General features: G+C 35.3%; 1 protein-coding gene across 7 annotated transcripts in view; it reads right to left on the minus strand.

Annotated features, from left to right (window-relative positions):
- Window positions 1-18,668, minus strand: part of RABGAP1L (RAB GTPase activating protein 1 like) — a 682,857-nt gene that overhangs the window by 286,017 nt on the left and 378,172 nt on the right. For 6 of the 7 annotated variants that reach the window (XM_073804143.1, XM_073804149.1, XM_073804154.1 and 3 more), the window contains one exon: window positions 932-1,045. The exons of the other annotated variant lie outside the window; for it this stretch is intronic. In XM_073804143.1, the coding sequence (XP_073660244.1) occupies window positions 932-1,045 (114 nt within the window). The remainder of the gene's footprint in view (window positions 1-931; window positions 1,046-18,668) is intronic. 7 annotated transcript variants of the gene reach the window in all.

Below are 18,668 nucleotides of genomic sequence, written 5' to 3' on the forward strand. Positions count from 1 at the left end.
CTGGCTAATCTTTGCTACTTAATAAAAGGTTAAATTTGATTATTCAGAAACTTACTACCTAACTTGAAAATTAGCCATGGTGTTTGTTTTTTCTTCATATTATTACAAGATTTTTGGTGTCATTCACTACTCATCAGCAATCTCTAGTGGAATGGTAGGTAAGGACAAATGTTGAGTATACCCATCACATTTTGCAGGGCATCTTAACTTTGAGGATAAAGGGCAAAACTTTATTTGATGGAAATTTTGCAATTTTGAGTCTTTGGCCTCGATTAGCATGGACAATATAAGTTAACGATATATAATGATTTGAAAAGTCATTCTTCATTTCTAATATAACTTTGAGAAATTAATAATCTGATAGCTATTCTCCACTATTAAACACAGAGCCTTTTTTATCCAAGCAACGCCTACTGAAAGTCAGGAAACAGTTTTCTTCCAGATCTACTAATAATGAGGGAGAAGAAAGATTTCAAAATGGGATATAAAAACTGCACAAAGATGTATGATGTGACATAACTCAGAATACATCAACAATATCAGAGAACTTGCCAGTATTCAAAAACAGGTGCCACACTGTTTCTTACTCTTGCCTACTGTCAAAAAATTGAGACAACTGCCACATTACCTTGTCAGATGAACAGAGTCATCAGGACTCCTCTGAGCCTTTACTGCAGTAGCCTGAGAGGACGTTCTGTTCCTTTCCTGTTAGCATCAAAGCCAAACTGAGGTCATACTACACCTCTTCCACCACAAGAAGGCACAGAACATGCAGCCCAAAAGTCACCCTCAGGACTCAATACTGAGGATCTGGTAGTGTAAGTATAAAGTAGAGAACATGGCACAGTGCAAATCTAAAAATCTTTAATATGGATTCCTAAAATATAGCCCTATATAATAAATTAGAAAAAAATAAGGTGGAGGGTCCTACCTTGCAGATCTTGTACAGAGATTCCTGGCCATCTCCTCCAGTATCTTTAAAGTAATCATGTGCAGGAAATGTACGATGAATATCTCGAGTAATAACACTCTCCTGGGCTGAGTCCTAAAAAAAAAAAAGTAGACTTGGGTCATTAATTTTAAATTTCTTAATTATGAAAATTAATGTCAAAAAATTTCAAACAGCACAAAAATAGTATGCTGCCCTCTCCATAAAAAAAAAGAACAAAAAAAAAACTGCCTTCCATCCCAGACCCATAGTCCCATTCATCAGAGATAAATACTATCAACAATTTCTTTTGTGTCCTTTCATCCATCTATCTTTAGACTTGTGACTGTGTGTTTATGTGAGGGGGAGGGGAGGGAGGGAAGTTGTATACACACTTCTCCATCCTTTGCTTTTTGAAGCACAAATAGAAGAAAATTATCTGCTCTTTTCACTTAATGGGATAACTTACAGAATATTCTTGATCAGTACATGCAAATGTATTTTATTTTCTTTAATAGCAACTATTAAAAAGAATGAGGCACACCTGGATATGGACACACCATAATTTATTTAATATTTTCTTATTAATGATTTTTTTTGCATTTTTTCTATTTATATCACAAATAATATCACTAGGAACATTTTTATACATACATGTTCAAGATATATTCCTAGAGGTGGAATTGCTAGGTCAATAAATATGCATTTCCATTGTACCAACACATAATCCAAACAGTGGTAGAGTATGTGTTTCTCCGCACCTGCCCCAAACCAAATATTATTTGACTTTTTAATTTTTGACAATCTGATATGTGAAAACTCAGACCATAGTCATTTAAAAAATATTATCAATCTTTCCTCCCAATGGGTAATTACCCAACTCACTCACTTCAGAAAATAAAAAGCCCTCAAACCAACATATTAAAATGACATATGCTTTAAAGATAAATCTAGAGTTTTTTTGTTTTTTGTTTTTCCAGACAGATTCAAGATCCAAAAGTTCTAAGCCTTATAAAAAATGATTAATCATTCACTTGATTTTATTTTACTTCTGTCAATGTTTTTATCTGTTTTTTTAATCTGTTTTTTTTATCTGTTTAAATGTCAAGAAAATGGGATGGGACTACTTCTACTACTACTACTTCTGCACAACTAAAGAAGCATCAATGACTATTAATGCAAATTAAAAGTATTATTTAATGTCTCGCTCCCATAAAGACTTGAACAAATCCCCTCTTTCAGTTAAAATCAAGCAAAGAAAAAAAATGAGTTTTAATACATGAGTTACTTTAATAATGCTATTTCTCTTTCTCTCTCTAGCTGAGAAGTACATAAGAAGGATGTAGTTGATTAGCTCTAAGTTAAGCCAGTGCCTTCTCTTGCTGCCTTTTTCATTTCAGCTGCTATATCATGCTGAGTAGTAATTAGATCTTATATCACATAGAGAAAGGATGAAAACTGAAAAGTTCCAAATTTGCTAGCAAACATCAAACATATTACAAATCAGTCCAGAAAAAATTCTGATAGCTTACCGGAATGGAATGCTAAAACCAAATAAAAATGGAACTTTCAAAAAATTACCATAACTTAAGTAAAAGGATACATAGAAAGTTTATATTTATCACAGTAAATGTAATTTCTAATGATAAAGAAAACTGGGGTGAGATACGGGGGTTAGAATACGGTAAATAGAAAGGTAATGTATAAAGAGATATATTATGAAATGTATGGTTTATCTGGTCTGTTATGGAATCTAAGTAGGGGAATCTGGTACCAGGCAGATGAATTTTCACTGCCCAGGTTTTCTCCAACAGAAGGGTGCTCTTTCCACACAGTAAGTCTCCACTTACAAACTATTTGGAAAATTACCAACGAAAATTTTACTCCTCCCAAGCTGAACTATTTTAGGGGCAAACATGTTGAATGGTTCACAGGATATCTCTTTTTGCACTTTTTGAGATGTTGAGGGAGAGAAATCATTGGACTATATTCCCTAGAAACTGCCTACTCTACTGGCATCATGCTGTGTTTAAATGGTACCAACAGCCTGATTCAGAAAAAGGGAAATTGAGCAAAAGTTTCTAGGAAGTAACTTTGTATAATACTGATTAATTTTTTTCTATGAATAATTGAATCTTGTTTGTTTTAAAAAATAAAGGGGCAAAATCAAATGAAAATAAAAATCATAAACTTTTCTGTACTTAGTAAACTTTCCTTTCCTATGATTACTTTTAAATGCTTTCTACATATGTGTGTTTCTAGAGTTTTCTTCTTACATATTGCTCTCAGTTGGCTAAGGGAATAATTTCTGGAACTTCACTTTATTAATTAAATAAGCTATTTTGCTACATTATTCACTGATCCCTTTCATATTAGTGAAAGTTAAGAGGTACACTAGAGTCTTACAAATAGACTAATATGAATGAAATGGCACACTAGATTAGAGAAAACAACCGTGTTTTCAAAGCAAAAGCTAAAGTTAACCATCTCCCAATTACCCATACTGCTGAGAATAGGAACAGTATATATTCAGGAATCCACATCTAATCCCCCAAATTTACTCACTCAATCATTAAAGTATTTGAGTCAGGGAGTCACTAAACCTAACATTGTAAAAGGAAGACAAAATCATTTTTCTCTTCAATATTCATTCCTTTTTTCTTTTTTAAAGACTTACTCCAATGATAGCTGTCAACTTTTACAAGAAATAAAATGAACAGAAAAGGACAAAAAAGAAGCCAAATAATTCGCCATCCAAATATCTGGAGTTAAAAAGTTTCATGGGAAAACCTTTTATAAAATATAGCTAAAAACATTTTATAGCACAACCAAAACTGATACGAGATCATTTTCTTGGAAGGTCCCCACAAGCAGTCTCCTTAAGTCCTGACAATTATCCTCAGAATGAGAAGAGGGAAGAATTCACTCTTTCATGGACAGCTAATTCACCAATATCTAGAGACTCACAACTTCATCCACAATTTACTTCCCATTAGATGCGTCTCCCATTCTGATCCTCAGTCCAATATGGTGGTTTAGTGGCTCTGGAGCCAGACAAACTCATTGGTTCGATTTCCGGCTACTCCACTTAACACCTATAGGATCTCAGACAAGTTATTTAATCTCATTAAACTCAGTTTCCTCATCTGTAAAATGGGATGGTAATACCAAATTCATGTTGTTTAGAATAAGATAACGTGTGTAAAGTGCTTAGCACACTGCCTAGTATAAATTGAATACTCATTAAATAAATAAATAAAAATTATTATTCACCTTTTATTTTTTTTACATCTTTATTGGAGTATAATTGCTTTACAATGGTGTTAGTTTCTGCTTTATAACAAAGTGAATCAGTTATACATATACATATGTTCCCATATAGGTCTGTGTCTTTATTCCTGTCTTACCCCTAGGTTCTTCATGACATTTTTTTTTCTTAAATTCTATATATATGTGTTAGCATATGGTATTTGTCTCTCTCTTTCTGACTAACTTCACTCTGTATGACAGACTCTAGGTCCATTCACCTCATTAAAAATAGCTCAATTTCGTTTCTTTTTATGGCTGAGTAATATTGCATTCTGCCACATCTTCTTTATCCATTCATACGATGATAGACACTTAGGTTGTTTCCATCTCCCGGCAATTGTAAATAAAGCTGCAATGAACATTTTGGTACATGACTCTTTTTGAATTATGGTTTTCTCAGGGTATATGCCCAGCAGAGGGATTGCTGGGTCGTATGGTAGTTCTATTTGTAGTTTTTTAAGGAACCTCGTTTCTAGATTTTTTGATGATGGCCATTCTGACTGGTGTGAGATGATATCTCATTGTAGTTTTGATTTGCATTTCTCTAATGATTAATGATGTTGAGCATTCTTTCATGTGTTTGTTGGCAGTCTGTATATCTTCTTTGGAGAAATATCTATTTAGGTCTTCTGCTCATTTTTGGATTGGGTTTTTTTGTTGTTGCTGTTATTGAGCTGCATGAGCTGCTTGTAAATTTTGGAAATTAATCCTTTGTCAGTTGCTTCATTTGCAAGTATTTTCTCCCATTCTGAGGGTTGTCTTTTGGTCTTGTTTATGGTTTCCTTTGCTGTGCAAAAGCTTTGAAGTTTCATTAGGTCCCATTTGTTTATTTTTGTTTTTATTTCCATTTCTCTAGTAGGTGGGTCAAAAAGGATCTTGCTGTGATTTATGTCATAGAGTGTTCTGCCTATGTTTTCCTCTAAGAGTTTGATAGTTTCTGGCCTTACATTTAGGTCTTTAATCCATTTTGAGCTTATTTTCATGTATGGTGTTAGGGAGTGATCTAATCTCATACTTTTACATGTACCTGTCCAGTTTTCCCAGCACCACTTATTGAAGAGGCTGTCCTTTCTCCACTGGACATTCCTGCCTCCTTTATCAAAGATAAGGTGACCATATGTGCGTGGGTTTATCTCTGGGCTTTCTATCCTGTTCCATTGATCTATATTTCTGTTTTTGTGCCAGTACCATACTGTCTTGATTACTGTAGCTTTGTAGTATAGTCTGAAGTCAGGGAGCCTGATTCCTCCAGCTCCGTTTTTCGTTCTCAAGATTGCTTTGGTTATTCGGGCTCTTTTGTGTTTCCATACAAATTGTGAAATTTTTTGTTCTAGTTCTATGAAAAATGCCAGCGGTAGCTTGCTAGGGATTGCACTGAATCTGTAGATTGCTTTGGGTAGTAGAGTCATTTTCACAATGTTGATTCTTCCAATCCAAGAACATGGTATATCTCTCCATCTATTTGTATCATCTTTAATTTCTTTCATCAGTGTCTTATAATTTTCTGCATACAGGTCTTTTGTCTCCTTAGGTAGGTTTATTCCTAGATATTTTAATTAAGAAGCACATTTAATTGTTTAAAAATTTTGGTGAATGTATATTTTAGACATCCATCTGTATTTGTACACTTTAAATAATGAAATGAACCACTGTTTTTCTTTGGATATCATGAACATTATGATTATGAAACCAATACCCTTTGAGCTTTCAGCATGATGATACATTAATGCATACACACCCTCTTCTGAATTTTATATCATGTATCTTATGTGTCTGAAATTATCCTTGTTTCTATTAATCCATGAAAAAAAGCAAAATGAACAATTATTTGGATAAATTGATGTTTTCATCAACTGATATACACTCTGGCCCCAGCCTTGCATATATTCATGCAAGAAAGGAAGATGTACACAAATATACCCAGAAAAAAACACTGGGAAGGACAGGGTATGGTAAAAGCTAAATTTGTCAGAACAGCTACCATTTTCATTCATTACTTTAGAATTCAGCTTCTGAGGATCAGAGAAGGGTTGAAGTCATGGTTAGGGACAGAACAAATGCCACTGTCACTATTGCATGGCTCCCTTCTGGACCATCACCATCAAGAAAGTAACTATGGGCAAAGTCCTTGAGATCACCTTCTATCCTGCCTAAGGAGGCATCAGGTTGGGCCACATATAAAAGCTGACCAGAAGCAGGCAGTAGTAGTGAGAGGTTTAGAAGAAAGGCTTTAAAGTTGAGTTTTACCACCCACCCAGACACACACCCCTGACACTACCATCACGTAGAAATGAAACTTCTATTTAGTTTATCTTTCAAGGATTTTCTTTAATTTCCAAACTGTTAAGTCATAAGTCAAAACTTATCTTAAAAAATACATCAATCCCTAGTGTGATAAAATCCATGGCCCAACAGAGGATATAATTCAGCTTGCTGAAGATCAGTTTAAAACCAACTCTAAGAGGTATGGTAAGTATCTCGATTAACTTTTGATCATTTTAAGTGGAGACAGTTTATAGCCTGTTATCAAGAGTATTACATGAGCTGTTCTTCCAGTATAATGTATATACCCTGACATCTTTGTAATCCTCTTAATTCCTATTTGAAGAGAATCATCACTTACTTGCTGTGAGAAAGAAATGAATACAGCATTGAAGTGTCAAGAAGTATTAGGAAGACAGGTTTGGATGACCATACCTTATTATTTCTTAGGAAACAATTTCTAGGCTGTCAACAACTGGAAAGGTATTTCAATGAGGATGAGTGTTTTTACATGTGACCTTAGCACCAGATGAAGTATAAAAGTAATGTCCTAATAAACAAACTCCTTTGGCTGTACCCTGATTTGCTACATTTTTACAACAATGACAGTATCTTTTCTTATTAATGCCTATTTTCAAATCCAAACTATAACTGCATTTTCACTTTTCATCTACTATAAAATCATTTCAACTTTGTAAGTACCATGTCAACTTGTTAATGTCATTAGAAATGCCAATGGAGACCATGCGCAGCCACAATCAGTCAGCAGATAAATGATTCAGAGCTTTAAAAAAACTTGACCTTAAAACGTGTCTGCTATTCTTACTCCACAGGGATCCTCCTTTAGTTCTATGTTGGAGCTAGATCTATGGTAAAACATCACAAACTAGTCAAGTTACATGTCCCTGAAAGCAGATGGGTTTGCAGTGGTGGGTCTGATTTATTTGCCTTGATGTTTGCCAAAAATCCAAAGAGGCAGAGATGAAAGGAAAAAACATAAAAGTTCATTCTAGTTTCAAACATGCTACTAAAATCACGAGCTAGAAACAGAAACACAAAAAGGTTGGATCATTGCCAGCCTTCTTTCCTTGAATATGGGGGCAAATCTCAGCATAAGCAGGGTAATATGGAAGCAAAGAAATAAATGACAACTAAATCATATTGTTAGCAAGCTGCTGCCTGGGCATTGTACACATATGCTGCCAAATGTCTCAGAATCAAAGCCTGACACAAAGGTCAAAAATATAAGCCATATTCTGCCTTCACCTAGAAAGAAATCTCTTAGCGGGGAGTAGCAACAATAAGAACAAAGGGCAGGGGGGAACAGAAGAGAGAGGAGAGGAAGTAGTGTCTTCATAAGACCAGTCAATATTCATGATGAATACCTTAATCCTGAAGTAAGTGCTGGGACTGCAGTGGGAAGTATGTGAATAGAATAAAGCAATTCTTTGGAACTAGAAGACTAAGAAGCATTGCAGCCTATGAGCACAGCCTGGATTTCCCAGAGATCCTATGGAATCTAGGTCAGACACCTCTCAATGATGAATATGTGGGGTTAGACTCCAAATGCATCTATAGCCATATTTGGATATGTCCTCATTCCCAGGGTTGCTGACCACTCATTCTCCCAAAACAAAGGTTCAACTGGAGTACTTGACAGTCTTGGAAACTCGTATCAACAGGCAATGATAAACTCTGCAACTCCTGTTAAAATGAAGCAGAATAACTGAACTCCATGCTATTATTTTCCAAAGTTAGATGTATTTCTGATTTTGCATTATTTTAAAATTATTAATTATAATTTTTATCAAAACAGCCCTTTAAACCCTTTTAAAATAAATAAAAAATTTAAGTGCTACATATTTACTAACCATTGTGTAAAAATAACACTCTTTCATTTTTTCCACAAAACTTTAAAGAATGCTTCTGATGACCAGCATTTGATAAACATGCCTATTTTTGCCTAATCATTACATTTTATAATTTTATTAACTTTGGCCATGTATACACTAGTTACTGCTTTTATAGGTTGAATATTTTTTAATAATTTATAAAACATTCTACCATTCCTTCAATCATTTTAGATGCTTCTGTTTGAAACTCTTTGAGCTCAATTAACCTTCTTGAATTGAATGACATAAAAATTGAGTGTACATAAAAAATTAAGCTTTCTATTTGCTGCATAGTTCAAATTTGTTCACGTATTCAACACATACTTTTCAGAGTACCTACTAAGAATCAGACACTATTTTAGGTGCAGAGGATATAATTGTTAGCAAGCCAATGTCCCTCCCCTATGGACTTTATGTTCTAGTAGTTGAGGAAAAAGACATAAAAAGCATGTATATAATATTGGTTAGTGAAACATACTATAAAAAAATAAAATGATAAAGATATAGTGAGGAATAGAATGATATTTCAGGTAGAGTGGGTTTGCTTCTCTCAGTTAGTGTTCAAATATTTAGAGAAAAAGTATAGGCAAAGGTTCGGAAAGCATGTGCAAAAGCCCTGAGGTGGGAGCAGTATGGCAATACTTCTCTGGACATTTTCCAGCATTTTGCTGACCTTTATGTTTGCAGATGCCTTCAATGAATTGCTAAAAATAACTCTGACACTCTCTTGGATTAACATGGTTACCTCAGAAATTTGTTAGTATAAATTAGATTATTTTTACAAGATGTTTTAGCTCTTATATTTGAACAATGTGTTCCTAGTTGCACCTGTCTGTATGAAAGCTTACTATTCAAATACTTATCTAACACTTACCATGTGCAAGACATTGTACTAGGATCTACAGGATCAAAAAGGCATGAGATATAGTCCATAATGTTCCTAACTTGCAAGAGGTTAAGATCTACTTGTAAAGACAAAATATCAATGGAAGGAACCATATGCTAACAGCCAAATAAATGATATATGAGTGACGTTAGCTACAGGAATTCAGTAAAGAAAGTGACTATCGAAAGGTTCAAGTGGTAAAAGTGGGCTTCCGCAGGAGATGGGGCCTGGGCTGAGCACTGTAGACAAGATGGGCTCAACAAAATTGAAAGATCTCAAGAGAATACAAGTGTGGTGTGAGCAGAGGCTCCAAAGCAGGGAAGAACTTGGCATGCCCAGGAAATATGATTTTAATTGACTATAGAAGGAAATTTATAAAGGGCAAGTTGAGTGGGATCTAGAATATGGAAATGTAATCTTGAATGAAGACGTTTTAATCCTGCAGACAACAAGGAGTCATTTCATCTGCCATGGTCTTTGTAGTCAGATTTGTGAACTATTGTTTCAGTTGGGCCTCATCTGCTTTTATTATCTGAAAGAATTGTGTGTAGTGAAGAATCAGCCTTACCCAAAAAGAGAACTGGCCTTTGCCATTGGCTTCTAGGAGGTGATCTCTAGGCCCTTGCAAGTGTAATAGGAGGTCTTTGTTTGCATGTGGGTCTTGACCACTCAACAGCCTAACAATGTGACTTACCATGGGGCTTCGGGGCATGCAGTATTAGTTCTACCTATGGAGAGCCTGGAGACTAAAGGTTAGTCATGTGAGCAGTACATGAATAAGGCCCTGTGAAAACTCTGGACAAGACTCAAGTGAGCTTCCCTATCTGGCAATACTCCACGCATATCGTCACACACTGATGTCAGGAAAGCTACATTGTCCATGACTCCGTGGGGAAAGGACAAAGGAAGAGCCATGCTTGGTACTTCTCCTGGACTCTGTCCAATGTGCTTCATCCCCTGGCAAGCATTAATCTGTATCCTGCAGCTGTAATACAATGTCACCATGAGTATTACAGCTTTCATTGAGTTCTGGGAGTGCTTCTAGTGAATTATTGAACCTGAGGGTGATTTTGGTAACAGCTTGACACAACTAGTGTTAGAAGTAAGGGCAATCTTGTGTGGACTATGCTCCCTCTCTAACTTCGAAATTGGTTAAATTCTAACAAGTTGGCCATCAACAAATATGAAGTTTTTCATTGTGGTATTCCCACCAGTAAATTTTCTCTATTCAAAGATATGTATCATTGTCTGCCTTTTCATCTGTCTTTGACAAAATACTATTCACAATAAAATAGTCCTCCAATACCATGTTAATTCAGATGACCTTTTAATGTAGAGCCTCAAACGTTAAAAATGTTGGACCACTATTGACCATTGGCCAGCTGTTCAATGAGCTCCTCAAAAATCTATATGTAATCATATAGATTAAAAGTAGGTCACACAACTGCTGATATGACCCTCTAATTAACTTGCATAAAGGATCATCTGGAACCTCAAAGGAGAGTGAGTGTAAGTAAACAATAACTACACCCCCAAGTAAATGTCAATAATATGTATATTTTAAAATTCCTTTAGGATCAATGAAGTTACTCTATACTGGGATGTGGGTTTTGAAAAATCCAATTAATTTTTATATCAAGTCAGGTTACATAAAATTGCCATTTTACTCCTTTTTGTAACAGTACATGTTTCCATTAATGTAAGTTTTTACTCACATAGGAGTAGGAGACGCACTGATCACCACAAGAACAATAACAAAAGAAATAGAAAGGGCTAAGAACAGAAGGATTTGTTCCTGAGAGACTATAATAGTTCTAGTTCTCAATTATAAAGGTCATTTCAATAAATTAAATATTCTAATTTAATACAGAAAGTGTACAATAAGGTATTTTTTGTTTTTTTTTCAACTTTCTTTTCTGATACTCTACTTTGTTCATAATTCTCTAACCAAGAGGGTCAATTTCTGTTTCTCCAACAGACTTCTCTGGAAGTAGTAGCAATCTTTTTGCAAGAGGGCACATTTGAAATCTGATTAATCCTTTTTGGAGTAAAGCCAAATAATGAGTAGAAACCTAAAGATTTTTATTCTGCACTGTTTTTCTCTATATGGACTCAGAAATGAGCATTACTATTCTAAGACTTAGAGGATCTAGGTAAATATATTCCAGCTCCTTGACACAGTATATTCCTTTTTTAGTTTCTTTGCTGATTCCTCCTCTGCCTACTCCTTATCTGATGGTGTTACATCCTTAGCATTGTTCTGTGCTCGCTCTTCATGCTCTCCCCAGGAAATCACATCCACTCTTGTAACTTCAACTACCATCTGTCTTCTCTCTCCTAGATCTTTACTAAAGTAGATGCCAAACCTTACTGATTATCAGAATCATCTGAAAATTTATTTCTGAACCCAGATTTCACCTAGATTTAATCTACCAATTCTATATAGTACTTCCAGGCAATCTGTATTTTTAACAAAGATCTATGCAGCCTTGAGTAAAAGTCCACAAATTGTTATTTGGGAACTACTGGTCTAACAGACCTATCACTCCACATCTAAAACTTAACAAGTCAAAAATTCAATTCAGAATTTCCTATATTCTAATTCTCAGCAGAGTGAACTTCCATGTCTGAGCTGACATACAAAGAGTTATTCTAGGAGTCTTCTCCCTTTTCCTCTCTTAATCAATTTGTCCTTTGGTCTTCTACTCTGCTTTTTTAATTAACTGGTACCCGTGTCTGAATATCCCCACTTGATTGCCACCCCCAGGTAGACTACAATCAGTTCTTATTTATCTCTGTTTTCCTTGCAGCCTGAGACTTTTGTATGTGCTTCATAAATGGGTGCTGAATAAATCAGAATAAGTGAAGCAGGCATGGGAAATATGTATGTATTCCCTATGATGAAGAGACTCAAGTTTTATAATTTTTACTTTGAGTTTTCAATTCTGTTCTAACCTTATTTAGTCAAGAACAGTGACAAAAGGAAATAATTTGCACCAAAACCAAAGATGATGACAAGGAGTCATAGATTTCCAAATCAAAATTTCACAGCAAAATGCATACCAAAATCTTCTTGCTCCTAATACCAAAGAAGACACATGAAAATAATTACAGACATTATATAAACTACAAAAAATCAAAATGGATCTCTATCTTAAAATAGAAATTAGAAATTCTACCACTATTGGAATTGCCAAAAATCATCATTACAAAAAGCTGTTTGGAGTTTTCTCACTGAATTTGACGTCATTTTATATGAAAAGCCATAAAAGATAAAGACACACTCAAGTGCTGCATTTTTTAAAAAATTAGTCTTTTTACTTTAAAAGTGAGAGAGACGAATTACATAATTAACGTGTTTAAAACACTGCTAGAAGCAAATTACATTAAATATGATTTTTTTAGAAATCTGAAGTATCTTTCATAGTGTACATGTTAACTCTTTCTCAATAAAATAGCTCGAAGTAGGGGCTTCCCTGGTGGTGCAGTGGTTGAGAGTCCGCCTGCCGATGCAGGGGACACGGGTTCGTGCCCCAGTCCAGGAAGATCCCACATGCTGCGGAGCGGCTGGGCCCGTGAGCCATGGCCGCTGAGCCTGCGCGTCCGGAGCCTGTGCTCCGCAACGGGAGAGACCACAGCAGTGAGAGGCCCGCGTACCGCCAAAAAAAAAAAAAAAAAAAAAAAAAAGCTTCAAGTAGTAGATTGAGATCAAGGTTAGGTAAGAATCAGGAAATTTTTTCCTATTCATTGTACCTCTGGATTATAGTACTTAATAGGTTCAGGTTCTTTATTAGTCTTAATACCATATTAAATCAAAGGAAGATACAGATGGTATATAGGTACAATTTATAAGTAGTTCACAATATGAAAATAACTAATATTACTGCTCAGAGAAACCAAGCATTATTTAGGTCAGCTAGGACATATGTCCTTTTCTGGCACCATCACCATAGTTCAGGATATTATCACTTTAGGCTTAGGCTCTTTCAATGGCCTCTAAATCGTCCCAGAGATTTTCTCTCTTTCAATCAGTCTGCACAGTACTTTCAGGTTAATCTACCTAAAACACTGGTTTGTTGTTGTTGCTGTTGTTTTTCTACAGTATCACAAATGTTTTACTATTATTTTTGGTAATACATAGTTTTTTTTAATTGAAGTATAGTTGATTTACAATGTTGTATTAGTTTCAGGCATATAGCAAAGTGATTCAGTTATACAAATATATATATATTCTTTTTCAGGTTCTTTTCTATTATAGGTTATTAATAGATACTGAACATAGTCCCCTGTGCAAGGATAGTAGCTCCTTGTCGTTTAGCTATTTTACATATTTTAGTGATAAATCAATGTTTTGCTCCTGGGTAGCATTCAAATCCATCTACAGTATAGTCCCACCTGCTATCCTCAAATAGAAAAAAATCCTTATCCATTCCATCTGAATCACATCCCATTCCACACAGTTTCACTATGTTTTAATGCTTTTTAATGTTTTTGTGCACTTTCCTCTGTCTTGGATGACCCTACGTCCCACATTTTCCCCTACTGAAATCCTGTCCATTTATAAAGGCTCATATCAGACTTCTTCCATGGTAAGGTCCTAATGATCCAAAGTGAAAAGAGTATCTTCTTCCTTTATGCTCTTATGATACCAACTTGTATATACTTAGATAAAACTTACTATATATTGCCTTGGGGTAAGACATATTTTACCTCCACTAAGCTCCTGGCTCCTAGAGATGGTGTCTTATAGGAACTCATGTAGTACCCTATGTAGTAGGAGCTAAACAAAAATACTTGTGAAATAAGTGATTCTATGAAAGGAGAAAATGGTCAACCAAAGCAGAAAGGCAGAGAATAAAGGAAGAGCTTGTGTTTCTAGTTAAGTAAAGGGTAGGTCATGCCCCACACTGAGCCACAAATGAAAGCTAGGTTGGGGCAAATTTTCTGTGCTTGGTCACTCACATCTGCCTTGTGAAATGCTTTGAGCAGGCTCCTTGGGGACAAGGATTATAAAAACCATCATAAGGCAGAATGTTATCTGCCATAGCCAATGCCACGGTTAACATTTTTCACCCACAAAAAACATAGTCTCATTGTTCAAAACCCTGCTTTGCCAGGGGATACTTGGAGATAACTTTGGAGCAAGTTATCACATTTTAGTTCATAATGCTAACTGCCTGATATACAGAAAAGAATCAAAGAAGCCTTTACACAGATTTATCATGATCATCAGAAAGCACACATTTTACCTAAATCTATCTTCAACCTAGCATAGGCTGAAATGCTTTATGAAGATGATGTAATGCTGCAATTATCTAAGGAGCCACTGAAAGCAGCGCTCTTCCAAGTTGGTATTTCATGCTATAGCTGTGATAACGTGTTCAAAATCACAATAGTAAATAACACAGCCCTGAAACATGATAGCATGAGCCAGAAAACCTGCCACAAACATAGCAAATCTGAGAGCCACAGAGAGGGGAAAGGATTTTGATTCTTTAAACAACAAAGATATAGCACTCTGACCCAGAGTATCAGTCAAGAGGACACCTCTGCTTTTGCCACTAGAGGAATACCTGCAACTCCTAAAAGTGAGGAAAGAGATGGAGATGGGATGGGCTAAGTGAGGCAAAAAAAAAGTGCTCTGGCTTTAACCCTGAACGCAGGTATCGCAATACCACTATGCCATTACCCCTAGGGAGATCAAGGCCACGTGGGCAAAGTTGCGGGGGCGGGGGGGGGGGGGGGATGACATTGGAGGGGAGGAGGGCTCAACAATATTTCATGAGTAGAATTCCTGACTTGTTAGCTTTTTGTTTGTATTTTACTGAACAATTTAAGTAGGGCAACTACTACAAAAATCAGTGCCCTATAAAGAAAATGTATTCAATTCAATGTGCTCAGCTACAATGTGAGCTTTAGTTGTCTTAAAATTTCATAATTCCTCAAGGGTCAGAAACTACTGTGCTTTGCCCCAGCTTTAGGGTTCCCAGATAAAATATAGCATGCCCAGTTCAACTGCATGGGATTTAATATTGCATAGGACTTACTTGTTTATATTAAAAAATTATTTTTTTGTTTATCTGAAATTTGAATTTAAGTAAGTGTGCTGTATTTTTATTTTTGCTAAATGGGGCAGTCTTATCAGATTACTATTATCACAGTATAGGGAAAATCAATTCCTGAGTACTCTTCATATATCATTTTGTTCAAGTTGCTTTTAAACACTTGGTCTAAAAGGTACCATATTTGATATAAACTAGTCACATTTGACTTCTCAAGAAAGCTGTGTTAAATTTACTTAAAAATTGAGCAAATATTATTTAAAAGCCACAGAAACTGTTTTGAATAGAATCAGAAATATCTGTTCTAAACTACAAAAGACTGAGAGGAAAATGAGGACATCTAGATAACAATGGACAGACACCATTATTAGTAAGAATACCAAGCCTGTGAGGCACAGAAAAACTGAATTGATGACCTGGAAAATAAGATCAAATTAAGATATAGCTGAGGTCCCTGCAGACATGAAGGCAGGGAACAGATAAAGATTCCTCTCAGTGAATAGAAGACAAAGATGCTGAGAACGTTTACTTAGTCAACATTGTCTCTCCTCTGTTCAAATGCCAAATAAAGACCAATCAATTAACATATGAAAAGCTTTTCTGGTCTAAGAAGAAAGTGGCTTCAAAATTAGCAGAATGACATAAAACTACACTGAGTTTTTAGTACTGTACTATGCCTTATCAAAGGATGACTTATTGCCCTGGTATTTACATTGCAAATATTGATATGAAGAAGTATTAAGGCACAACTTGAAAGACTTGGTGGGTATGATGGCCTGGGGACAAGCAACCTTCACATACAACTCCAATCCAGGAAAAATTAAAATTTATGGGTTGCATATTTTAAATGATCTTTTTAATTAAAAAGTTGAAGTAAATAAATATTAGAAGCCATTTCTTAAATATTCTTATTTCTCTGAATGGTTTTAAAATTCCTAATTGAAATTTCATAGACCAAGTAACTATAGTATCTGATTATAATATATACCTTTGCACCAATTGTTAGTCTTTGATTATATTGTAAATTAATTGAAAAATGTAATTTTTCTTCTCATATACTCATTAAAAGAGAATTTCTAATTGAAAACAATTTAGACAGAAACTTCTTTAATAAAACACACACACACAAGTCCACTTCCTTTGAAACAATTTTCATCAGCTACTTTTATCTTTTTGGCTGCAACCAACTAACCAGCAGGAGTTTAGCTCCCAAGGCTCAGAGACTGACAGCCTACCATCCCAGCCCCTACCAGCCCCTAATGGGGCTGGACTCACTAAGGCTTTGACAGTCTCTGAAGGTAAACCACATAGACTGTGACTAGGTGAGACAGGGGCACTGAAAAATGCACAATTATCTTGGAAGTAGTTGATATTTCAATCAAAACCAAAACCCCTGAGACAGTCAAAATGGGAAAAATCTGAACTTTGCTGAACTTCCTTAAAATTGCTTCACAGAATATCCTCAGCAAATCCATTGCCTCTGGGCCTAGTATTCCCACCCCATCCAACAAGACCATCTGTCCTCACCTCTAATTGAGCAAACTTGACTGATTTTCTTTTATGTGCCCTACCTGTCCAGTAAATTGCCAAATACTCCTTCAAGCAGGAGTAGGGAGGTGTACAGGATCCAAAAATATATATATTGGGCAAAATGTAGCCCTCTCTGGGTAGAGAGAGTCCTGAAATTAGTTAAGGGGCCATAATTCATAGCTAGGCTGGGTGATGTGGCTGAAGTATTGGTCTAGAATCAATGCTGTCCAAAAGAAGTACAACACAAGTCACAAACGCAAGCCACATATGTAATGTAAAAATTTTGTGTAGCCACATTAAAAGAGTAAAAAGCAATAGGGGAAATTAATTTTAATAACATATTTAATTTAACCCAATGAATCTGAAACATTATTATCTCAACATGTAATCAATATTAAACATTAACACTGAAATATTTTACATTCTCTTTTTCCACACTGTCTTTAAAATCTGGTATTAATTTTTTTACACGTACACCATTCTGATTTGCTGCATTTCAAGTGCTTGAAAGTACACATGGCTAGTGACTACCACAAATGGACAGTACAGGTCTAAATTTTAACTCAAAAGCCACACTCAGTATCTACAATCCCTTGTCACAAACCTTTCTCTCTGCAGGGGGAAAAGAAAAATGTCTTCTGAGTGGGGAAGTAAAAACAGAAAGGAGGAAAAAAGAATGGCTATGAAGTTCTCAATACCTGCCTCCAAGTGTGCAAGTTGTAGGCCTATGATTAAACATTCCAGAGAAGACCTGCTTATGCTTTTGCTTCTGCCACTCCTGATATGCCAAGGTTTCTTTCTTTCTTAAAAAAAAATTTGTATATCTCCCCCTTTTTCTTTTTTAAAAATATTTTTAATGAAGTGTTGGACATACAATATTATATTAGTTTCTGGTGTACAACATAATGATTTGACATTTGTATACACTGTGAAGTGATCATCACAATAAGTCTTGTTACCACACAAAGTTATCAATTGGTTTTTTTTCCCCTCGTAATAAGAACTTTTAAGATTTACATTCTCAGAACTTTCAAATTTACAATGCAATATTACTGGCTATAGTCACCATGCTGTACATTACATCCCCATGATTTATTTATAACTGCAAGTATGTACATATTGATCTTCACCCATAACACCCACCCCCCGACCTTTCTACCCTCTGCTGACCATCATTCTGTATCTGAGTTTTGTTTTGTTTGTTGTGTTTTTTAAATTCCACATATAAGTGAAATCATATGGTATTTGCCTTTCTCTGTCTGACTTATTTCACCTAGCATAGTACACTCAAGGACTATCCATGCTGTCACAAATAGTAAGATTTCATTCTTTTTTTGAGTACTATTCCATTATATATACATGTACATATATATATATATATATATATATGTATGTATGTATGTATGTATATATAAATAAAATACCTTCATTATCCATTCTTCCCTCAATGAACACTTAGGTTGTTTCCATATCTTGGCTATTGTAAATAATGCTGCAATGAACACTGGAGTCCATATATCTTTTCAAATTAGTACTTTCACTTTCTTCAGGTAAATACCCAGAGGTGGTACTGCTGGATCATATGGTAATTCTATTTTATTCTAATTTTAATTCTAATCTTTGTAGGAACCTCCATACTGTTCTCCATAGTGGCTGCACCAATTTACATTCCCACCAACAGTGCAGGAGGGTTCCCTTTTCGCCACATCCTTGCCAACACTTGTCATTTGTTGTCTTTTTGAAGACAGCCATTCTGACAGGTGTGATATGGTATCTCATTGTCGTTTTGATTTGCATTT

This window comes from Tursiops truncatus, chromosome 1, assembly GCF_011762595.2.
Source record: "Tursiops truncatus isolate mTurTru1 chromosome 1, mTurTru1.mat.Y, whole genome shotgun sequence".
Taxonomy (NCBI): domain Eukaryota; kingdom Metazoa; phylum Chordata; class Mammalia; order Artiodactyla; family Delphinidae; genus Tursiops; species Tursiops truncatus.